Source organism: Equus caballus, chromosome 6 (genome assembly GCF_041296265.1).
Source record: "Equus caballus isolate H_3958 breed thoroughbred chromosome 6, TB-T2T, whole genome shotgun sequence".
Taxonomy (NCBI): Eukaryota; Metazoa; Chordata; class Mammalia; order Perissodactyla; family Equidae; genus Equus; species Equus caballus.
Genome location: NC_091689.1, coordinates 94,047,263 through 94,072,581, shown reverse-complemented (window position 1 = coordinate 94,072,581; position 25,319 = coordinate 94,047,263). Strand labels below are relative to the sequence as shown.

At 35.9% G+C, this 25,319-nt stretch overlaps 1 protein-coding gene and 2 long non-coding RNA genes across 5 annotated transcripts in view; 1 reads left to right on the top strand and 2 right to left on the bottom strand.

Annotated features, from left to right (window-relative positions):
* The window catches only part of LOC102149168 (uncharacterized), a 35,370-nt gene extending 12,226 nt beyond the window's left edge, over positions 1–23,144 (top strand). Inside the window, exon 5 of one of the 3 annotated variants that reach the window (XR_011439799.1) lies at positions 21,632–23,144. This is a non-coding gene — a long non-coding RNA (uncharacterized lncRNA). Of the gene's footprint in view, positions 1–15,002; positions 15,552–21,631 lie in introns of those variants that run through there. The other 2 variants (XR_011439801.1, XR_011439804.1) reach the window with 2 other exon arrangements.
* Positions 441–10,163, bottom strand: LOC138924704 (uncharacterized). The gene is made up of 2 exons (XR_011439808.1): positions 10,063–10,163; positions 441–990 (listed from the first exon to the last, which is right to left on the bottom strand). It is a non-coding gene; the product is annotated as an uncharacterized lncRNA (long non-coding RNA).
* LEMD3 (LEM domain containing 3) overlaps positions 11,277–25,319 on the bottom strand; it is a 67,105-nt gene continuing 53,062 nt past the window's right edge. The window contains exons 5-13 of the mRNA XM_023643952.2: positions 24,362–24,441; positions 24,130–24,275; positions 22,886–22,987; positions 22,672–22,774; positions 21,816–21,994; positions 15,744–15,825; positions 13,855–13,960; positions 13,676–13,754; positions 11,277–13,450 (exon numbers count right to left, since the gene is read on the bottom strand). Coding sequence (XP_023499720.1) covers positions 13,287–13,450; positions 13,676–13,754; positions 13,855–13,960; positions 15,744–15,825; positions 21,816–21,994; positions 22,672–22,774; positions 22,886–22,987; positions 24,130–24,275; positions 24,362–24,441 — 1,041 coding nt within the window. The 3' untranslated portion in view covers positions 11,277–13,286. The remainder of the gene's footprint in view (positions 13,451–13,675; positions 13,755–13,854; positions 13,961–15,743; positions 15,826–21,815; positions 21,995–22,671; positions 22,775–22,885; positions 22,988–24,129; positions 24,276–24,361; positions 24,442–25,319) is intronic.

Genomic DNA, 25,319 nt, shown 5'->3' with positions numbered 1-25,319 from the left:
GGCCAGGCTGGCGGTGATACCGAACCTCTTAATCTCAAGTTTGGGTGCCCAATGTGTGGCAAGCCAAACACTGAGACGACAGTGCTTGGAGATGGACAAAGGCCCCATACAAGTTGGCCAAGATGAGAAGGTGGGAGCATGGGTTTGCTCAAAGCTGTCTTAACCAGAGCAAAAAGCGGGGGGGTGGGGTGGGGTGGGGGGGGTGGTTATAGAGCTAAGGGGCTTGGCAAGAGGAGCTTCGGAGAATCAAAGGGGATACTCCAGATAAGTGTCTGGGCAATCTGACTTCTGGGTGTCAACGACAACTGAGGGCCAGCCATCTGGTGATCATGACCTCCACCAAAGGCATTCTCTTCTGCAAAAGAAACAAATCCTTGAGACCCAAGTCACCTCTCAAGTTAACAAGAAAACAGCAAATTGACAAGAGTCATCCATGTCTATGTTTGGAACAAGGTCAAAAGGCAATCATGTTCTTATTGAGTATCTACAGTAACCCTCAAGTACCCGGCTTCAGTGCTAGGAACTGAAACTATAATCTGAATGAGGACCAGCTGGTTTCTCTGCTGCCGGATTCCAGAGACAAGTCTAGTTCTCCTTTCCTCTGACTCCGAGGTTTAGCTTTATGCCAGGGTCTTTGATCAGCATCCACATCCTGGGGTGTGATTTCTGTGGTGGTGGCTGTCTTTCTGAGTACCAGAAAAAGTGGTGTCTCTTCCAACTAACAATATCTTAAATGAAATATAGTATATTTAAAACAATGTATATGCAATTTAAGCAGCACATATTTTCCTCATCTTAAATATTCTTCAAAGACATTATTTTAATGATTGCCCATGATTCCATCATATGACAATCTATAATCCATTATTTATTTATTCTCATTTGTGTAGATTTCAGTTGTTTCTAATTTTTATCACAGTAAAAAGCTGTAATGAACGTCATTTTCATACATCCTCATGTTGTCTCTGATAATTTCTTCAGAATAAATTCCTAAAAATTAAAATATAAGGTCAAAGGGTATGAAGATAAAAACATTTACGTACTGTCAAATTGACCTACAGAAATGCTCATCACTTTACACAAAATACCAGCATTTATGTAAGGGGCCTATTTTCCCTAAACTTAAGTAAAATCTGTCAAATTTCTTATGTCAAAAAACTTTCTCAATTGTTGACTATTTTGCATTTATCTCTGTGGCTGAATGTTTCATGTATTTGTTGAGCATTTGAAGCTCCTCATTTGTAGATCATTTCCTGATATCATTTGACTATTTTTCTATTGAGATGTTCGTCTTTTTATGTTAGAATAATTTTTACTTGCAGAGTACTACTGCAAATCTTATTTGCTAATATCTTTCCATTTCCTTGTCTTTTAATTTGATCTTAGAATTTCTGGATGCCCGATTTTTATTTTAATATAACGAGCATGTAGCATTTTTCTTTATGATTTGATTCTGTGCTTAACCCTCCATCAAATCTTTTCCTCTGATTTTCCTTTTAGTTATTTTATGATTATTTCTCTTTATTCCTCCTAAATTCCTGGAATTTATCAGGGTATCCATTCTCCACTACAATCTGCTATTCTCTTCCCTAAAACAAACGACTCTATGTTCCCAGGATATTATTCATGTTCTCATTGTTTCCAGCTAATTGCTTAGAACAACACTCCCCCATCCTTTTCTACTTCCTGTCCTTGACAGAAAAGGATAATCATTGTAGAGTGTGCTGGTTAAAAGGCAAGTGTGCTTAGCAGCCTGCCAGAGGTCACTAGGCCCTGGGCTCTTCACTCCAGGTCCTCTTACCACTCCAAAGGCTCCTTTCTCAGTACATCTGTAAGAGCCTTTGTGGAGCACTAGTTGGGAAGTTCTGTCCCAGAATGGCTCTGATACCGATCATGTTCCTCTGACAGGATCTCTTTTCCGCTGACATGTGACCTGGGTTCTATGAATCAGATGCTGGCAGTGATGTAGAGAAGCCCAACTGTGACTGTTAAATACAAAGAGGGGCCCTGAACAAAATAAGCATCTGAGAACCATCCTCCTGCCCTTTGTCCTGGAGCTTGCTGTGGTAAGGAGAGGAGACTGAACTTCAAGAACACAACTGAGGGCCGGCCCGGTGGCACAGCGGTTAAGTGCACACGTTCCGCTTCTCGGCGGCCCGGGGTTTGCTGGTTCAGATCCCGGATGCGGACATGGCACCACTTGGCATGCCATGCTGTGGTAGGCATCCCACATATAAAAGTAGAGGAAGATGGGCACGGATGTTAGCTCAGGGCCAGTCTTCCTCAGCGAAAAGAGGAAGATTGGCAGCAGTTAGCTCAGAGCTAATCTTCCTCAAAAAAAAACCCCAAAACCCCACAACTGAACGTGTGCGTTATGGGACGTATGAAATCTTTGTGAAAGATACCTCCTCTCGGTCAAGTTAGTATGAGGAAACTGACTGACTCTCACAGTGTGGAAGTATCTAATCATTAAATTGTCTAAGTTACCACAAGCCAAAGGGTCTGTGCCTCCTCTAAGGAGACAAAGTTGCAGGAGCCATAAGCTCTGGCACTACTTACATTAGGGCTCTAACTTTTTCTCTTAATCTTTTTAAACTTTTATGGAATGATCCCCTTTTCCCACTAATTTTAAAGCTTTTATCATATACTGAATTCTTATATACGCTGTCCTCATAATTCAAGTATTCCTTAACCATATAACTTGTTATGTTAAATCATAACAAATACTCTTACAAAAGTGCTCTTTAAAAAGTCAGTGCCTCCTCAAATGCTTCACAGTACCATCTATGCTAATGTTTGTGTTTGCCAGTGTCTTGCAGATTGTCATTCAAAAACACAATGCAAGTGCAATGAAAATCCACAAGTGAACAAGTGTCACACAATATGTAGGACTTTATGAAGCTGATAACGATGATGGAGAACTATTCAAATCACAAGCATAGCCACAGAATGTATTAGTCCAGTTAGCAATGAAAGGACAATTGCCAAGCACAAAAGGACAATGACACAAGAAGTGCATAAAGGAATGATTTGGCTAGAGAGACACCCTGACAAAAATGGATGAAATCTAGGAAATTTTTGTAAAATAATTCGACTATGAAGCAGAAATCAAACATGAACTGAAAATTATCATTTCATGTTGCAAATAATTTTGTCATGGAAAAAGTGGCAAAAAAAATTATTTCTAAGAGTTAAAATATAAGTTAATTTTGTTATATGAAAAATAAGTTTATTTTTGTAATTTTAGCAAAAACTTTCAAGTTAAAGTTCAAGTGAAACTATTATGAAGATTCGGTCCCTGAATTAAGTGGATTTAAGTGAACTTCTGGTATCCCAAGTTATGCTCAGATAAGTATCTGTTTCAAGGCATTTATTGCCTGCCTATATATTTATGTAACAGTGTTAACACAGATTTAATTTGCTTTAATATCTTAGAGGGCTAGTCTCTCCTTATTAATATTTTTAGAAAACTTACTATCTTTTTTGTTTATCCTCACAGCTGATATCCTACAAATCCATTTAAATTCCCTAGAAATTAATTTAAATCTGTTGGAACCTTTATTGGAATGGCATTAAACTTCTTTACTAGTTAGGAAAAATTAGGTAGCCTATTTGCTACATTCGGTCTTTCTGTCAAGGAAAAATGATATACGTCACCATTTATTTGTTTTCCTTGATCTCTTTCAGGAAAGTTTTCCTTGCATAGGTCCTACATGTTTCTTGTTGAATTTATTCCCAGGTGCTATCGGGGTACCTATCCATCAAATCACCATCCAAAACAGAATATCCCTATTGAACACTCAGGCACCAATCACAAGAGTGGGATTGTCTTTCTTTCTTTCTTTTTTTTTTAAAGATTGGCACCTGAGCTAACAACTGTTGCCAATCTTTTCTTCTTTCCCCCTGCTTTATCTCCCCAAATCACCCCGGTACATAGGTGTATATCTTAGTTGCAGGTCCTTCTAGTTGTGGCATGTGGGACGCCACCTCAATGTGGCCTGACGAGCGGTGCCACGTCCACGCCCAGGATCCGAACCAGTGAAACTCTGGGCCGCCACAGCGAAGCACACAAACTTAACCACTCAGCCACGGGGCCGGCCCCGAATTGTGTTTCTTTAAAGAGATAAATGATTTTCAAAGATGGGGGCAATAAGGATAGTATAACAGAACTTATTTCCACAATATGTTGGAACAAGACATCTTGAGTAAACGTCCCATTATAAAAATCTTTTTTTACTGGATTAAACATGAAAAACATCTTTTTAAGTGAATTGTTGATCTGGCAATAAAATAAGGGGAATCCTTAGAGCGCCAAAACAAAAACAAATGCAGAAAATCAAAGATATAATCAAATGTGGGAGCCAGTGGTGGCCTAAGGAGCATCTGCTGACCCCTGGTGACCCAGAGTTTTTAACAGCGGAATACATATTCTTCTCAAGTGCAAATGGAACATTTCTGAGGGTAGACATATGCTAGGCCATAAAACAGGCTTCAAAAAAAGCTTAAAATGATTGAAATCAAATAAAGTATGTTATCCAACCACATAAAATTAGAAATCAATAAGAGAACAAAATATGGGAAATTCACAAATATGTGTGGAAATGAAACAACAAACTTCTAAATAGCCAATGGGTTACAAAAGAAACCACAAGGGAAATTAGAATACTTTAAGATGACTGAAAATGAAGACACAACGTACCAAAACTTATAGGATACAACTAAAGCAGTGCTTAGAAGGAAATTTATAGCTGTAAATGCACATATTAAAAAAAGAAAGATTTCAAATCAATAACCTAAACTACCACCTAAAGACACTAGAAGAAAAAGAGCAAAATAAACCCAAAGCAAGTAGGACGGAAATAACAGATTAGAGTGGAAATTAGTGACATGGAGAAGAGACAAACAATAAGACAACATCAACAACCAACCAAAAGTTGATTCTTTGAAAATATCGACAAAAGTGGCAAACTTGTAGCTAGATTAACCAAGAAAAGAGAGAGGACTCAAATTATTAAAATCACTGATGAAAGAGGAGACATTATTACTGACATTACAGAAATAAAGAGGATTATAAGGAAATACTATATACCAACAAATTAAGTAATACATGAAATGTAAAAGTTCCCAGAGGGACACAAACTACTGACACTGACTCAAGAAACAGGAAATCTGAATAGACCTATAACTGGTGAAAAGATCAATTTAGTAATCAAAAAACTATCTACAAGGCCCAGGCTTGATGACTTCAATGGTGAATTCTACTAAACATTAAAAATAATAATTAATACTAGTTCTTCACTAATTTTTCCAAAGAATAGGAGGGTCCACTTCCCAACTCATTCTGAGACTAGGATTACCTTGATGACAAAACCAGAGACCTCACAAAAAAAGAAAACTACAGACTAAATATCTCTTATGACTATAGATGCAAAAATCCTCAACAAAATACTAGCAAAGCAAAATATAAAAAGGATTATACACCATGAACATGACCTGAGACTTATCCCAGGAATGCAAGGTTGGTTTAGAATTTGAAAATCAATCCCTATTGTCAATAGAATAAAGGACAAAAATCACATGATGGTCTCAATACACACAGAAAAAGCACTTAACAAAATCCAACATCCCTTCAAGATAAAAACAATCAGCAAACTAGAAATAGAAGGGAACTTCCTCAGCTTGATAAGGGAAATAAGAAAACACTTGGAGATTAATGAAAATGAAGACACAACATACCCACAGTTAACATGATTCTTAATGGTGAAAGACTTAATGCTTTCCCTTTAAGATTAGGCACACAACAAGGAAATCTGCTCTCACCATTTCTATTCAACATTGTACTAGAGGTTCTAGCCAAGGCATTTAGGCCAAAAAAAAGGTCATCTAGGAATAAGTAAAATTAACTCTATATGCAGATGGCATGATCTTAAATGTAGGAAATTCTAAGGAACTCACTAAAACCTACTAGAACTAATAAACAGTTCAAAAAAGGTGGCAGAAACCAAGACCAATATACACAAATCAATTGTATTCAATACACTTGCAATGAACAATCTGAAAATAAAAAAAAAAATTTTTTTTAAGATTAGCCCTAAGCTAACATCTGCCATCAATCCTCCTCTTTTTGCTGAGGAAGCTTGGCCCTGAGCTAACTAACATCTTCCTCTACTGCCCATCTTCCTCTACGTGTGCAACGCCTGCCACAGCATGGCTTGACAAGCAGCGCCTAGGTCTGCAGCCAGGATCCAAACCAGTGAACTCCAGGCCACTGAAGCAAAACATGCAAACTTCACTGCTGCACCACCAGGCCGGACCCTGAAAATAAAATTTTTAAAATTCCATATATAACAGCATCAAAAATAATAAAATATTCAGAATACATTTAACAAAAGAAGTACAAAACTTATACTCTGAAAGCTACAAAACATTGTTGAAAGAAATTAAAGAAAACGTTAAATGGAAAGCCATCCCATTTTCATGTACCGGAACACTTAATATTAAGATGGCAATACTCCCCATGTTGCATATTGATGTACAGATTCACCACAATCTCCATCAAAAATCCAGCTGGCTTCTTTGCAGTAACTGAAGCTGATCCTAAAATTCATAGGAAATTCAAAGGATCCAGAATAGCTAAAACAGTCTTGAAAAAGAAAAAGACAGTTCAGAGATTCACACTACCTGATTTCAAAACTTGCTACAAAGCTGTAGCAATCAATATTGCGTGGTACTGACATAAGAATAGATAAATAAGTGGACTAGAATTGAGAAATAAACCTTCACTTTTACTGTCAACTGATTTTCAGCAAGGATGACAAGATAATTCAACGGGGGAAAGAATAGTCTTTTCAAGTAATGGTGCTGGACACCCCAAATGGATATCATGATAGAAAACAACGAAGTTGAACCCTTACCTCACACAATATTAAAAAAATTAACTCAAAATGGATCAACAACCTAAATGTAACAATAAAAATAATAAAACTATTAGAAGAAAACAGGAGTAATCATGACCTAATCCAGGATCTTGGATTAGGCAATGGTTTCTTAAACACCAAAAACACAAGCAACAAAAGAAAAAATAAATTGGATTTTATCAAATGCAAAGATCTAGGCCCAGAGGCACAGTATTCTAAGCAGAGAGAACAAGCATGAAGGCCCTGAGGTGGGAAGCGTATTGGGGGGGAAAGGGGGGGAATAGAAAGTACACCAGGCTGGGTGAAGAGAGTTAAGCAAAAGAGGCCTGATAGGAGAAATATTTGAAGAGATGGGCACAGGCCAGTTCACAGACGGCCCTGGAGGCCATGACAAGAAATCTGGACTTTAATTCTAAATGCAGTGGGAATCACTGGAGGATTTTATTTTAAGGAGTGACATGTTCTGATACATGTTTTTGAAGACAACTTTGATTCCTGTGTGGAAAATGAATCTGGGCAGGGAACAAGGAGACCAATTTAAGAGGTTTTTGTAGCAATCCAGGCAAAACAAAGTGATGGTGTCAGGAGAATGGATAGACTGGAGATAAAGACAGCCAGACAGACAGATATGAAAGAGCTGAAAGGACTTACTAACTAGTTGAATGTAGGAATTGAGGGAAAAAGAAATAAATAACTTCTGGGTTTTCAGCATAAGCAATGGACTTATGTAGTGTAATTTACCAAAAGACTAGAGAAAGAACAGGTTTGGAGGCAAGGAAACAGAAATGAGAGCTTTGTCTTGGTTATATAAAATTTGAAAAACCTTTTGTCATCCAACAGGAGCTATCAAGTAGCAACTCTGGACCTAGGGGAGGAGTCAAGGCTGGAGACAGAAATCTGGCTCCTAAGGTCAGGGCATCCAATACGAAGAGACCAAGCAAAGGGGGAGGAGATGGGAGAGGAGCCTGAAAAGCAGCAACCAGTCCAGTAGGAGGGAAAAGGGGACTTCTGTGATGACTCAGAGATTCATTTGTATGAGATGCATGTAGCCATCATCATTGTCTTGGCTGCATACTATTATAAAACATACCACAGTTTATCCATTCCACCATCTATCGACATTAAGATTGTTTTCAGTTTTTTACTATTATAAGCAAAGTAATAATGAACTTTCCTTCTTCAACATATTCAACATATGTTTCCTGCTGCACATATTCAAATTATTTTATAATAGTATACAGCCAAGACAATGATGATGGCTACATGCATCTCATACAAATGATTAATTTGCATCTCCTGATTATGATTTTTGGCTTCCATATTCTTCTTGAAATATTCTTTTAAATTTAAATACTGATACCTGATTCTGTTACAGGAAAACTTTTAAGTATGTTTGAAAGAACTTGGGTACGTGTATCTACTTTTTCCAGCTATAGATTTTATGAAATCTAAATATATATCAAGTATTCTCAATGAAACTATAGCATATGAATTGAGATGAGCTATAAATAAGATGACCAACTATACAAGTTTTAGCTCAATAAGTCACAGGACACAAGTCACTCCAGCTGTAAGTGTAATATATAGTCTAGATTTCAAAGCATGTAAAATAGCTCATTAATAAAATTTTGATTACATGTTGAGATAATAATATCCTGGATACATAAGGTTAAATAAAATATATTAATTTAACCTATCTTTTACTTTTTGAAATGTCTTGGGTGTAGGGCAAACGATTTATAAATAGCCCTCTTTAAAGAAAACTTTGTATTTATTCCTTCTTTTGACAATCACAGGTTTCTAGATGTACTCAACATCTCGTTTTTCTACAAACCAGGAAAACTTCTCATCAATATCAGAGAATCATAGACAATGCTAGAACCTTATGTAACTTAACAATTCTGTTTTTAGGAGAGGAGATTCTCGAAGACAATCCCCTCTTGCCCATCCTCCAACAATGTCCTACAGTAGAAAAAGTCAGAGGGATTATTTTGCTTAACTTCCACAATTCTGGGAAATCTTATCTAGTGCCCTGCCTGGTCTCTTGCTACCCCCTCCAGTAATCCATAATTTAGAGAATGTCACCACCATCTACCAGTTGCCCAAGCCAGAAATGTGATACTCATACTAAATTTCTACTTTAACTTCACACCATTCAAAGACCTTTTCAAATTCCACCTTCTTAATGTGTTTCAAGTTTTTCTTATTATCTCACCCCATCCCCAACTCCCACCTAAGAGCCACACGGCTATATGTGGCAGAACTGGCATTAAACTAAATTTCCATCTCTAAATGGCTTCTCTCTCTTTCTGGGTCATTTAATTCACCTTTCTGGTTTTAACTCCCAAATTGTATCTCTTTCTCAAAATACCTCTGAGCTGGAAATCCAATCACCTGCTAGAAACATCTACCTAAATATTCCATAGGCATCCCAATCTCAAAACATCCAAAAATTCCATTTATCATCTTTCCCATCCAATTTGTTACTTATAACCTGTTCACCAAACGCTGGGATTAAATTTCCACACTAGAAAATTGGATGTCAATTTCTCTTTCAGTATCCACTTAACCAAGTCCTTCCCATTTTATGTCATTCTTCAAATCCTTTCTCCATTTTTCATCCCAACAAATCCTCATCTGAACTCCCTTTAACAACTAACATCCAAACTTCATAATGTGACCTATGAAGCCTGCCATGACCTGATAATTGCCATCTCTGCTTAGTGTCTTATACTCAGCAACTCAACCATAAGAAACTGCTTGTAGTTTATATAAGCACCAGATTGTTTTCTCATCAATCTGTCTTTTTTCACACGCTTTCTACGCCTAGAAAGCCTTCTTTCCAATTTCAAGAACGTGCAGGTTTCCAATGTCTACCCCACAGAAGAAAACGTAAATCTAAGTACACAGGTTCTGCTGGTTTTAAAGTCTAAGAATCAACAAAATGAGTCTACCCTGCTGCACCTAGTAGAGATTCTCAGGTGAAGAAATATACCATCAGGATGCATTTCTAGTCACAAACTTTCTCCAGTGGGGCTTAAAGGCAGTAGCTAGTCCTGTTTACTGGACAAAGAGAATGAACATCCCAGACATTCAGTTTCTTTAAATCACAACTTCTGGCTTTTAATTATTTTCAGTTAAGTACCTTTCTTGAGAATCCTTTCCAAAAGGGTGGCTGCCAGAATTCTGCTTGGTTTAGCATCCTCTGTTGAGTCATCTGGAAGCAGTGACTTGCCGAGATAAGTCTAGGAGAGAAGGGCGAAGAAGCCACGCAGGTGACCTACAGTAATGCAATGTCACTGAGAGCAGAGAGTGAGACCTGCAAGGTCAATCTTATTAAAGGAAACTTTCTGGGCACACCATACATCAAAACATCACTCACTTGGAAATCACAACTTGTCATCCAAACAGTGAATACAAGGAAAAGAAAACAAAGTCTAATATAAGGCTCCAATATTCACAAGATATTCAGGCATCCACAGAACAATGAGTATGAAAATGGATTTCATAATAACTCAGGTTCCATATATTAATTTTTTATGAGCTCATCACAAGAACAGAAGTTCCCCTGAGAGCTCAAGGGAAAGGAGACTTATCATTCTTCCTATACTAATTAAAAAGTGTTTAATAAATGTCAAAATGAATTAAAATATAGCTGAGCTGTTACCTTATCTGCCCTGACGTCTTCTCCACCTATTAAGATGCATAAAGTGCCTCTCAGCACTCCCAGAATTTCTTCTGTTTTTTTCTCTTTCACTGTATCTTCCACATTATCTTTTAACTTATCTGCCCTACGTTCTTCCTCTAGATTGTGACCATCTTGAGGACTGGGCCATGTCTTTTTCATCTCTGCATCACTAACACATAACAGTGCCTGACAGGTAGTAGCAATCAATGAAAGCCTACCAAGTGACTGACTAATCGAGTCTTCTTTTTACTTGATTAAACCATCAAAACTTCTAAATCAATGCTACTTAAAGTAGCTAACCCATAAACTATTTGTTTATGATAAGGAGTTTGAGCCAGAAAGTAGGAAAGAATGGCTTCTTTTGAGAAAGTCTTGCTATGAAAAAATGTCTAGTTAAACTAAACAGTGCCTCAGTGATGCACTGATTTACATTCTTGCCTCACTTTGATCCCAACACTTGAGAGTCAGATGAAGACATTTTCAGAAATAAAAGAAAGATGCTGAGAAATGGATGGTTAAAATTAACTTTAGGGTCTTCATTCATCTTTATAAGCATATGTATATTTACAGAACCCCAAAAAGATTTTAAATAAAGGCACATATTTTCACTGATAAAAAAAAAAAAATAAAGACACAGGGCACTTAAAGAGTTTTTCAAAAGCCAAGACACATAAAAAAAAAACCTAATAAATTTTTAATTAGAAGTTTTTCCTTTTTTTTTTAAACAGGACAAGTAACAGATTACATCAAACTTCAGAACTTCTCAAATATCTAATTATTATACACATTCCCATCTGTCTTGCAGGGAGAGATCTTGGTCGGCTTAACAGTTTCAGGTAAAATAAGCTGCATAATAGTATATATTACAATAATAAATGTACAATGTTTACATGAAATATGTTTTAGAAGAAAAAGATGCATCTGCATCAAAAGGCGACATTTTAAAATGCCACAACTGTTTTTTACATTCACTCTTGCAACAGGTCAGAAGATGGGGGTCTCTAAGCTCAGATAAATCACTATGATGCACATAAAATACAGAAAGATTATTTTATATATTATATATATATTTATATTTTCACACTTTAGCATCTGGGACATAAAGTGAGAATTTAAAGTTTATTCTCTTCAGATAACAAATCATTTTTTATTCTTCATAAACATGGTGCCCACAAAAGCACATAGGTAAGGCACGAGAGGGTTTTCTCTTACAGAACAGTGTGCATCATGTTTACTTAACCAGAAAACGTGCATTATCTGTGCAAGTTCATGCTGCAAACCCAACACATATACAACAAAAAACAAAAAGGAAACTGAGCTTTAAACAAAATCAAAATTGGTACAATTCCAGCTGTTTCACATATTCATTTGGACTGATAATGACATATCAACAGGTTATTTTAAAAAAGCCAATGTTACAAGTAAACTTTACTCGGCAACTATTTTAATCTGAAATCATAAACAGTAATAAAGTAACTTTACTGAAACAAAGTAAATACTGAGGCACAAAGCGAAGCAACGGTCACTCGGGCATTTACATATTGCAAACTGTCATGACCCAAAATTGCAAATATAATATTTCAAATACACATTTTGCTGCAACAATGTGCCCTGCTTTAAACTTGACACGTAACAGGGGAGCTAACATTTCATTAAATTATAAATAGATTGGGAAAATGAATGATCCCAATGGTACTATATCATAGTCCTAGTATTTATAATAAATACAGATTTTCACAAAATAGTTTTCCAATATCTGCCAATTGCTTCTTTATTGCTCACATAAATTTGAATCCATTACAACTGGTATCGGAACTTTCACACAAAATCATACTCAGACATTTTTATATAAAACTTATAAAAGATATTTTAAACTTGTATCTAATACTTCCAGGCATCTGGCTGTTTGATCTATGTGATAGTACAGCCACATGTATATATGTGTGTGTATATATACACATATACACATACATATATATATACATACACACATATATACACATACATATATATACACATTAGATTATGAATAAAATAGGAAGCTTATTTTACTGCTTTAATGCAGACATCCTCACAAAACAAGACTACTTTCGCCACCACCAGCATTTATACATATATACAAAAGCCAGTTTAAGTACATGTACATCCACTTATACTTTTACGTAACCACTAAACCCAAAGTAATTTTTCCAAATTCCAGCTGTAGCAAATGAGTCTCTTACAAGCAATAGAAACCTAAGGTTAAACTGGGAAATTAACAGTTTTACTACAGTAGCCCATAAGGAACTATGCAGGTGACTGTATACAAAAATTCACAACATTAGTTCACAGGAAATTATGGAAATACAGGAAGCCTCTTGACCATGCTTTTGTGTGGTTATCCAGACACTTCTTGGTGCAAAAATACAACCATCACATCTGAAAATGCTTAAGAAAGTCAATGTTCCTCATGCAAAACTTTAAATGCATTGGCTTAACTGAGCTCCAAAAACTGAATGAAACAACTCAGCATTGCTGCCTCACTGCCAAGTCCCTTTGGAACTTAAGATTTCTGGAACGTTTGAACAGAGCTATATTCAATAAAAATATTACATACAAAAAGCATTTAAAAAGGAAGACAGGAAGCCAAACAGGAATTTTCCTATTGTAAGTAACAGTCCTAGGAGTAGAAGAAAGTCTTTTCAGGAACCAACTTGAGAGTTGGCTAGGCCAGTCCGAAGACGAAGATGAGACATAGAGTTCATATGTGTATTTGATGGCTTCAAGGGAGTGTTGCAAGTAAGAGCTTGGGGAAAGCGATGGTGATATCTATCTAGTCGTAAATATTTTACTGTAACCAATTTCCCTGTTGTAAGATAAAAATAGCATTTTAGATCTGTTAAAATGTGCTTAATATTTATAGAAAACAAACTGTGGTAAAAGACATATAAACACAAAATACAAATAAAATAATCTAAAATTATTACTCTAAAAATGCTAACCTAAAATTCTCCAATTTAAAATCTGGTATAGTTTAACAGTAAGCCATAATTTATCTTTTCAAAATGTTTGTAACACTCAAATTTCTTACCATCAAACCAAGAGCCATGCAATGCCTTAAAAGCTTTTCCAGCATATTCTGGAGACAGACATTTAACATATACACAACCCTGTGATATTAAAAAAAAAAAGAAAGAAAAGAAAAGAAACAGTTTTATTTTAATAGAAACAAATCCAAAATGTAGAATTCAATAGTAAAAGTTACTTTACCTCACGTGAATTTTTGTCTACGGCAATGTGCACAATGCCATCATTATCACTGCATTTTTCTAAAATTGCTTCTTGAATTGCCAAATGCCACTGATCCCCTATTTCCCTAAAAATTAATGAAAACAAAAATCAAAAGCCATATTTCTATTCAGTAAGAAGTCTTCATCATCTCTCACAACATATATATCGTACCAGAATGGGGATACTTTAGAAACCACATCATTAAAACCAGTAGTAAATAAATGCTTGTTACTAGCAGCAGATAAAAAAAAAATATTAGCATTCAGAAGTCCCAGCCTTTCCCTCACTGTCTAGCATAAGAACACCCAGAATTGAGGCAATGAAGAATTAGCCCACCACAGTAGAACACATGTTCTGCCATTTTTATGTTTAAAATCCTATGTATGTACAGTCATTTCTTTTTAGACAGCATGAATAAGCACTTTAATGAGTTGTAGTGAACTTGTAAAAGTTGAATATTATTTTATTTTTAATTACATCTTCAAATTCCTAAACTTAAGGAAAATTCTTAGCAGACAGTGTAGTCTGAGCTTGTCTTTTCCAAAATAATGCAAAAGTGATAAAGGCGAAGCATTTTGCACTAATAGTCCCCCTACTAGTATGAGAGTTTTAAGATTCCTGCTGCCGTAATGCACATTTGTCTTACTTGTGAGATACATACGGTGCACAGGGGGGAAGGCGGCTACACTTCACATAGCAAATCTTCATCTTACGTAATAAAATACTGGTCTGGCATGGGTTTCCTAATCCCTAAGGTACGAGCTAAGATTCCCAATAGAGGGACCACCACACTGCTAACTATTTCTATCTATGCAAAACGGATGGGGGGAGCAGTTTTGAGAATATACTGACAGTGCTTCTCTGCATTTCCAATTTTGCTGCCACTTATTTGGAATCTCATCAACTATTTCATGAAATAAATGAGTTGTTAGATGGAAATTATGGGTATTTTATTGTAATACAATTTGCACTGTCAGGATTTTTTTAAAAAACAAAATTTGACCCGTTATATCACTGGACAGATAAGCAGTTGCCTTTAGAAGTAAATTCTAAAGATTATTACAGTTTACATGTGAAATATTATGGCTTCAAAGGCAATAATTTTATTTATTTATTTATTTTTTTAGTGAGGAAGATTGTCCCTGAGTTAACATCTGTGCCAATCATCTTTCATTTTGCATGTGGGATACCACCACAGGGTGGCTTGGTAAGCAGTGTGTAGGTCTGCACCCAGGATCTGAACCCACGAACCCCGGGCCACCGCAGTGGAGCATGTGAACTTAACCACTATGCCACTGGGCCAGCCCCAAAGGCATTATTTTGACTGTGCTTTTTTTTGGATGCATATGCTGCTGTAATTATATACACAAAAAAGTTCCTCAAATATCAACTGGACATAAAAATTTCTCAAATTATTACATGGACAAGTAGACAAGATTGCAGAAGGGAAGGTGTGTACATCTTTGTAGAGAATTTTTTTACAGAGTTTGGAAATTTAAAAATAGTATTTTTATCTATATTGTCTACTGAGGCAAAGAATGTTGGAAGACAAGACTTACACCTTTAATAAAGGGTACTGCTTGTCATCATTTGTGTCATTAATTTGACTCAAGCATTTATCTACTCTGAGGATTCACCATGAATACAAAGATTTATAAAAGTTTTACAAATCATTATATATCTGTTGTCTTTTGGCCAAACTTTTGCTTGGAATTTAACAAAAGAAAAGAGAAAAAAATAACATTACTGCAGTTATTCGGAAGCAAACGAGATTTTTCAATTATAGACATAGCATTCTAAGAATATCATGCACATTTCAGCCAAATATTCCAATACAGATTACATGTACCTCTGATCATAATACTTACATAACTGGATCAAACATATTTCGAATCTTTAGACATGGTGTCAAACTATTTGGCGGCGAATTTCTTCTATCTAAATGAAATGCTACAAAAAAAAAAACTAGTTTTACGATTTGCCATTGTTCCATTTTGTTGAAAGGTATTCATTCAAAAATACTCACTGCCTTCTTTTACTGAGCCAGACCCCTGGTTAAGGTGAATAAGAGACACAGTCATTGCTCTTACAGAGTTTACAGTTTAGTGGGGGAGACAGATGAACAACAGTGTCACCCAAAAAGTCATAATTGTGATAAATCCTAAGAAAGATGAATATAAAAAGCTGTCAAAGTAACTTAAGCTAGTTTATGCTGTGGAAGTAAAATATATGCTGGGATCTAAAGAATAAATACAAATAGGAAGAATGAAGAGAGACGTAAAGGACATTTCATGCAAAGATGCTAACTTCTACACAGCCCTTGAGGGAATATTCAAATGACTAAAGGACAGCCATGTGGCTAGAGTGCAGAGAATAGAAAGATAAACCTGAAGGGGCAGATGCCACATTATTCAGGACCATGTAGGCCACATTAAAGTATTTAGACATTACCATAAGAGCAATAGAAAGCCACTCAAGTGTTTTAAGGACAGGAATAATATGATGTCATCTGTCCTTTAAAATTACAAATGTTTTCAATAGACTATTATGTGGAGAATCAATTAGATGGAAGCAAAAGTGAATGCAAGGAGACTAGTTAGAAGGTTATTATAGTTGTCTAAGAGGGAAATGATAGCAATGTGGATAAGACAAGCCAACAACATAGACGGAAATAAACGGACAGACCAGGACATATTATGGAGTATATTTGACTCAACTTGTTTAAAGGCTGCACATGATGGGGTAAGGGAGAAATTAAGGATAACTGCCAGGTTTACTGCAGAACCAAATGAGGAGGGGTATCATTAATTAGACAGGAACACTGGAGGACAGGGCAGTTTGGGGAGAAAGATACTGAGTTTGTGCACATGTTGAATCTGTGGTGTCCATCTCCTAGCAGAGAAGACAAGTATACAGCTTGATATAAAAAATCTGAAAACCAGAACAGAAGATTCAGTTCAAGATATAAATTTAGGAGTTATTTACATACACATGGTAAATGAAGTTACAACAAGAGATCACTGAGGCAGACAGGTAGACTGAGAAAAGAAGATGGCCTTGAGAAACTCCAACACCTAGACATCCAGAAAAAGAAGAAAATATAGAAAAGAAGACAGAAGAAATGGTCAGAGATGGAGGAAAGTCAGAAGAAACTGGCATTCTCAAAACCAAATGAAGACCATTTCAAGGCAGGTTCAACTGCTAACACCGTTAAGTAAAACAAGGACAGAAAAGAAAATGTCCACTAAGTTGAGCAATATGGAGGTCTGAGAGCTGTTTCTTTGGAATGATAGGGATAGTAAACAGATGGAGTCAGCTGAAGAATAAACGGGAGGTGAAAAAGTAAAGACAGTTGAGTACAGTAAACTGTTTAATGCTGCTCGGCTGTAACTAGGTAGAGAGACAGGGTCATAGCTAGAGGACAATGCAGAGTCCAAGAATGTGTTTTAAAGATGAAAGATCCAGCAGAGGCAGGGATTTAAAACACAGCAAGGGAAGACACTCGCGAAGATGAGAGAGAATGGAATCCAGAGGGCTTGGATCCCACTCCCTCTAGAGAGAAGGGCTCGGGTCTTTGTAATGAGACAGCTCCTCAATTGCAATAGGAGGTGAGGATGAGTTGTGGATTCTGGTAATTTTACAAATTTGGTGGCGGAAATCTGAGGGAGGTACAATCTGATTGCTTCTATTTAAGTCATCACCCGAGAATCAGAAGAGAGAGAAGGGCAAAGTTTTGAAAAGAGGGGAAGAAATCTAAAATTGTTATTGAGAAGAGTAGGGAAGTGAACGACTAGTAAAATATGGTAAGAACATGAAAGTCAGGTAGTGCTGAGGGCCTAACTGAAGGTGATAATGAGGGTACCAGTCTGCCAAGTTGTATGATTTTCTCCTGCTGTGCTCAGCCACTTGCACGTAGACAGGCTTAGACAAAACAGTTTCATCCTTGGTTCGAATTTACCAGGGTAAGATGAAGGATAGTAATGATTTAACAGTACTAGCAAGAGAGTGACTGGAAAGATGGATTGTGGACACAAAGATGGACGAGAAAAAGAAGTTAATTTAGGAGGAAGGCTAAAGAACTGGAGAAAGTAGATGCTTCGAAGAACTGGAGATTCTGGGGAGTTTAAAAAAAAACAAATACATAAAGCAAGAAAGTTGAAAGGATGAGTTTATGGCTAAAGTACCAGAGTGTATTAATTAAAGATTTCAGAAGTATCTAGTGATAAGAAATGTCTGGGATGTGAATGTTCAAAGAGCGTCTGATATGGGGTAGAGGAATGGTCATTGGACGTGAAAATTATTGCCAAACCCCAGATCAAGAAGGTCTGTGAACCTCTAGTGCCTTCCAGACCTCTCTAGCAGTGTATAGGTTCTGTTCTTCAATGACCTTTTAGTTGCAAGTAATCTGACTTCCTGGACATTCCAGTACTGGCCTGGGCAGCAGGTGAACCAGGGAAGATACAAGCATTGACATTCCAGTACTGGCCCGGGCAGCAGGTGAACCAGGGAAGATACAAGCATTGACATTCCAGTACTGGCCCGGGCAGCAGGTGAACCAGGGAAGATACAAGCATTGACATTCCAGTACTGGCCTGGGCAGCAGGTGAACCAGGGAAGATACAAGCATTGACATTCCAGTACTGGCCTGGGCAGCAGGTGAACCAGGAAAGATACAAGCATTCACACCACTGTATCCTACCCTAGACCCACGTTTCCACAAAATAACAGATCTAAGAGAAACTATTCTCACCCAAATCTAGTCCAAAAGCAGTCCTAAAGATCAAACTGATTTTTAAGATATATGCTTTATCTCCGTAACTAAACCATAATCACCTCCTGGGCCAAGGATACAGCAGTTACCAAATGATACATTTCAAATACTTCAGTAACTACCTTTGGATCCTTTAAATGAATGCTACTTATTCCACATACTACATATGTCAGAAGCATAAATAGTACCTCTCCAGCAGGTACTACTTGATTTTTCCCTGGTGCTTTCAAATATCTTTAGAGATTTTATACATAAAATCACCCAAATTATATTTAACTATCTTTCAGAAACTGAACTAAAAATTCAATAAGGTCAATTATTTAACAATTACTTGGGGAAAACGCTATTAAGTGACAATAGCTTGTAGTGGTAGTAAATTCAAAAGACCACTATAATTACCAACCCTCCAGCCACGTACCATTTAATTAAACTACTGCATTTATAAGGAGAGGAACATTAAGCTTGTTAATAAGTTAAACTATCTTTTTACACAACCACCACCAAAGTGCTCAGTATACACCCATATTTATATAGCACAACATTTGTGTTCAGATATATTTAAATGGAAGCAAAACTTATGTATTAATATTTTTAAAAGCTAGGTCAGAGTCATTTAGTTATAATTAGATAGACTATACATCTAATGGCACAAAAATGTAAGTAATATTAAAACTAAATTCTCTATATTGGAGCTATATGTTCTCAAATGAGGCAAAAGATGTATAATTGTCATTAAGGAATATTCCAACACCTTCTCACTATTAGCCTCCTGTAACAATTCTTATGATGATGAAATTCTTAAAAGAATTCAAATCTCTCTTGCTAGGAGCCCACAGACTCTTGTTTTATCGCCATAATCATTCAAAAATTGAATCAGTACACTTCAGCAAATAGCTACTAGGTTCTACCTTAGGATTTTCTGCCTTTAGGTTAGAGTTACCTCAGCCATTACACTTTTTTCTGTCTGCCAAATAAGTAACAGGTGTCTTTACTCTCAATTCCTTTCCAGGATCAGGAACCCCTAATCACTGTAACTGTTCACCAAAGACTGCCAAGTAAAGGGAGATTAAATTTACAATTCTTTACATGGCCCATTTAGAAATACTCAAATTAAGATAGTTCAGTACTTGGCATACAGTTTGTGAACATTTAATACACTGGAACCTGATGAAACACTAATATAAAAAGTAGCAGGTCACTTTAAAATATGACATCAATTCACATTGAGTTGCACTTCCACTATAACCGACCTCAAGTTGTATTTTACCACACTAGCACAGTCTTTTCCTATCTAAGAAAATAATACAGTGAAAATAATAGTCTGAGGTTTACAATCCTAGAGTTTATAGAGCATCTAATTTAACACAAAGTAATCACACCACTGCTAATTTGTAAGAACAACATGAGTCATTTAGGTCAAGAAATTGTCTTTAGATTCATCTTGAAAATCTCGTATTTTAAAAATAAGGCAACTACAACGATAAATTCATATGGACAAAATAAGGCCTTTTCTAGAACTTCAAATGTATACATGAGCACTGATTGTTAGCTGCATGAAGAAATTAGGCTGAGACTCCACACCCATTATAATCAGCCACTAAGGCAATAAGATCCTATTGGCTTTGAATTCTGTTTTCAGTTTCACAGGGCCCTTCTGCATGCACCCTTTAAAGCAAATAGTTTATCGTTTAGTGTCATCTTTGGCAACATCAAAGTTTCATTTTTATGCCATGATTATAGAAGCCTATTATTCAAGCCCTTTGAAAATGAAAATTAACAAGAGAAAAAAAGGGAGTGACTGGATTTTGTTTTATTGCAATTTCAAAACTATTTACTTACCTTTCCCATAAATGCTATGTTTAGCAAACACTGATAAATATGCCTTTATCCAACAAGAAGATTAAAAGAAACTCAACTCACTATTAGTCCTAAAATGCAAATTAAACTAACCATGAGATTTCATTTTGCAACCATTAGGATACAAAAAATTCAAGGGAGGTAACGGTTATCACTAGTAGAGGTTTGGGTACTATAAGACAACCAATCACCAAACCCCCCTATAGACTTCATTTTTTTTTTTAAAGGGGAACATCAGTGAGCTTTTTCGTGTGTGTGTGTGTGAGAGAGAGAGAGAGAGAGAAAGATCGGCCTTGAGTTAACATCTGTTGCCAATCTTCCTTTATTTTCTCTCCTGAAAGCCCCCCAGTACATAGTTGTAGATCCTAGTTGTAGGTTCTAGCTTCTCTATGTGGGATGCCGTCTCAGCATGGCTTGATGAGCGGTGCTAGGTCCACACCCAGGATCAGAACCAGCAAACCCTGGGTTGCCAAAGCGGAGTGCGTGAACTTAACCACTGGGCCACAGGGCAGCCCCGCATCTACTTCTATATACATGTTTTTGGAACCATGCAGGCATTACAAAGAATATAGAAAGATACCCACAAAAGCTACTTGGCACAAGGGATATGCAGGTGGAAGGGTCTTAGTGAGAGAGAGGCAGGCAAGCAAAAACTGGAAGAAGAAAGAAGAGTTAAAAAGTTGTAATTCTGGGCCTGGCCCCATGACCAAGTGGTTAAGTTTGCATACTCTCTTTTGGCGGCCTAGGGTTCACTGGTTTGGATCCTGGGCACAGACCTAAACACCATTCATCAAGCCATGCTGTGGTGGCATCCCACATAGAAGAACTAGAATGACTTACAACTATGTACTAGGGCTATGGGGAGAAAAGAAGAAAAAAAGAGGAAAACTGGCAACAGATGTTACCTCAGGGCCTATCTTAGTCAAAAAAAAAAAGTTATGATTCCACGTACATGTTTTTTATATATACCTAAAACAAATTATATGTGTCTTATTTGCATTAAAAAATTAGGGGGAAAGAATGCAGAGTTAGATCTATCATCCTAAGTTGCTTTGTTAAGTGAAAAAGAAAAAATTAATGTTATAGTATTCTACTACAGTAAAGACAAACTATTTATGTCTATATTAGAAAGAAGAAAAGTGGAAGGCTACAGAAGAAGCTAACACTGATTCCTTCTGTGGGATGGAAGTGGACAGGAGCTTGGCCTTCATGCATCTTTCAACTGTACTATTTTACTTCAAACACATAAGACTTTCGTAGTTAAAAAAGAAAAAAACTCATGTTTACATATTTGTTGTTTAAAAATACATACCTTGACCTTGCCATACTTTAGAAGGTATTACTAATATTTTGTCACAGGATGCAGAAGGCTGGATCCACCGCCAAACTAGAAAATCTGCACCACCTATTCTTCGTGTTTCCGTGCGAACTCTAGACTCATTAGCAGCAAGGAAGTCAACAGCTCTATCCCAGACTTTCTTCATTTTTTTCCTATCACGTGAACAAAATGACAAATTTACCATCATCCTGGCTTGTCATCTTTTTCAAATATTAGTAACTGAAGGTAGTGGCTATTGTTAACTCTAGCTATTCTTATCACTGCTTATGGAGTTTTTTCAAAAAAGATTTAGATGCCTCAACCTCACCTCAGATTTACGGAATTTTGATCTCCAGAGGGGGAGTCTAAGCATCAGATTTTCCCCCAAGAGCTCCATTGGTGATTCTGGCATGTTGCTAGGGTTAAGAATGCTGCTTCAGGATATGGCATCATCTTTTATTTTCAAAAAGCTATTATTTAGTTCTTTAATTTAGAAAGCTTAACAAAATAAAGCACTTAAAAAAATTATTAGTAAAACATTACTGGCTACTGTCTATTCCTATTTCTTTATCAAGATGAAATTAAAGGAAATAAGGTAGAGATTGACAACAAAGAATTAAAAATGTATAGGAATGAGAATGATTTAGAAATCCAGTTGTCTATTATGCTACTCACAATCAGGAGGAGAACAGGAGAATTTAGAAAGAAAGGAGAGTTTAAAGTACAAAAATAATGCCTGCATAGTACAACAGGTCTAGTTGAGAAGGGTCACAACTCTGAATATAATTTTCAGCACTGCAGAAGACACCAACATTCAGATTTACTTCAATTCACACTGCTTTGAACATACCTGTCATGAGGCTGTATTAAGGAATCTCGCACATGTGGAATAGGCATGTAAGGTTGTAAATCTTTATTTTCCTGGCAAGCTTCATTATGACTTCGTAAAACATCTGAAAATAAATCAAATGAATTTACAAATGAATCAATCATTGGACATCATGTTCTAGTCCATCACCCAATGACTATTCTAGAAATAGTTTAGATTTTTATAAGTATCATACCTATAATCTTTACCACCATATCATACATCTGCCTTGTTTCCTCTTCTTCTTTTGTCCAGCGATATTTCATGTAGCGCAGAACGACACAAACCATCACTACACCTGGAATATTTATATATTTTGTACTTTAAAAATTACGGTCAATGGCAATCAACAACATTCATTGCAACCTGAAGTTACTGGGCCAGTTGTTAAACACAGGATTAACAAAACAAAGCGGGAAAAAAAAAAAAAAGAACACTTGTGACATTTTCTACAGTGATTATTCTAACTGTTGTAATGGGATAATGGAATGACTCTTCAAGACAGTGGTTGAATTAGCTACATAATTAAAACTACGTAGAGGGGCTGGCCTGGTGGCACCTCGGTTAAGTTCGCACATTTGGATCCCGGGTATGGACATGGCACCACTTGGCAAGCCATGTGGTGGGCACATATAAAATAGAGGAAGATGGGCATGGATGTTTGCTCAGGGCCAGTATTCCTCAGCAAAAAGAGGAGGACTGGCAGCAGACGTTAGCTCAGGGCTAATCTTCCTCAAAAAAAAAAAAAACTACATAGAAAAATTTAACATTAAACATTTTTCTAGAGTTTCACTTACTCTCTCTAGAAAAACCATTTCTTTTATTACATTGACAACTGAACATTTAAATTATATATATTTTTAAAAACAAAATAATATAACTATATTTCATAAACTTTTTTCTGGGCAGCACTAAACTACTGGAAAAGTGAGTCTCATGAGACTGTAAACATACTACATTTTTCTTTAAGCAAATTCAATTATTTTTAAAGGACTTGGACAGAAAAAAGAAAAAATGAATATAATTTGTCACATAAAATCTAGGAATCTGAAAATTTTAACTTAGGTAAATGATATCTTTAAAATTAAAAATAATTTCAATGAACTTAATTTATAATATTATTTAAAAAATAAGCTTAATTTTTGTTTTCCTATTCTATTTTCTAAAGTAGATGTCTACTATGCATTACATTTGCTTTTCCTGTGACATTCTTATGACAAAGTTTTATTCCCACCTCTCCTTATAGTAGTTTTCTAAGCCCTTAGATTGATACTGAAAGTATAAAAAAACTCAATATTATTATACCTTAGTGAAGACTTTTAGATGTGATTTATAATAGCAACTATCACAGAAGTAAATTCTGAACTCTGGCCTTTGGTGAAACACAGACACAAAACCTCTGGACTATAACCTATCTTCCTTCTCATCCTAACAACTTACCTAAGCATAACAACAATAACCTGTGGGTGACAGTAATAAAAGCACGTCGAAAACGACACCAGAAAGACATCTGTGGTCTTGTGGATTGTAAAAACTGCACATCAGTTATATTTCTCAGTTCTTCCTCAGGGCCATAACCGACACACCTATTTAAAAATAGTTAAGGGAGAGTTTAGAGTCAAAACCACTTCTTATACTACAAAATGGTCAAAATGGAAATCAAACCCTTTACCTTATTCCAACATCTTTTCCATTTTCTAAAATCCACTTCAATGAGGTGTTAAATACATCTTCATATTCAGAACCTAAATCCTAATAAGAAAAATTAAAAAATAATTATTCTTAATAATTCACATTCACTTGACTCTATGTGTAAACTGTTCAATAAACATACCTTATCTTTATATAACACTTTATATAACAAAAATGTATTATTCATTACAGAAAAATAAAACGGAGAAAAAAGAAAAAATGTCACCATTTCTCCAACACACTAAGATAACCACTGTTAATATTTTGCTGTTTTTGTTTTTTTTTACATTACATTTACAGATTTGGGGGTCTTTATATATATAATTTGCTTTTTAAGTATCATCATGCTAAGAGTGAATTAGCCACTTTGTCTTTTTATGGAACATTATTTTTAGATGAACAAATGACAAACTATTCAGACTTGGCTATTCACAGACATTTTCTCAAGAAGTGAATGAAGCAAGCCCATCAAATAAAAACAATTCTGTAACGGATGATAAAATTCAAGCTTTCAAGTAAAGAGGAGAATTTTGAAAAATTTGCATACATTACTATGAGCTTGACAGCTTCACAATACTTAAAATTATGATATTAATGAACGTGACTTCTGGGTACAGCATAGTAAAATGTGTTAACATTTGAAAGATCTGTATACCCAGTAAACCAATATTTTCCAAATGACCAATGCATGAGTTATAAAATCTTGGCATGGTTAAAAGATCCATTCTAAGTGAAAAATAGACCAAAGGACTTTAGAGAAAAAGTATGACAAATTCACAGATATGGTTTCAAATTCCACATGGCAACTAATCTTTAAGAAACTACTACTTGTAGAGTTTTGGTGTAGTATCAAAGAAGAATATCTACAATTATCTGAAAAGGGTATTAAAATACTTTCCCCTGTTTTGACTACATTATCTGTGTGAGGCTAGATTTTC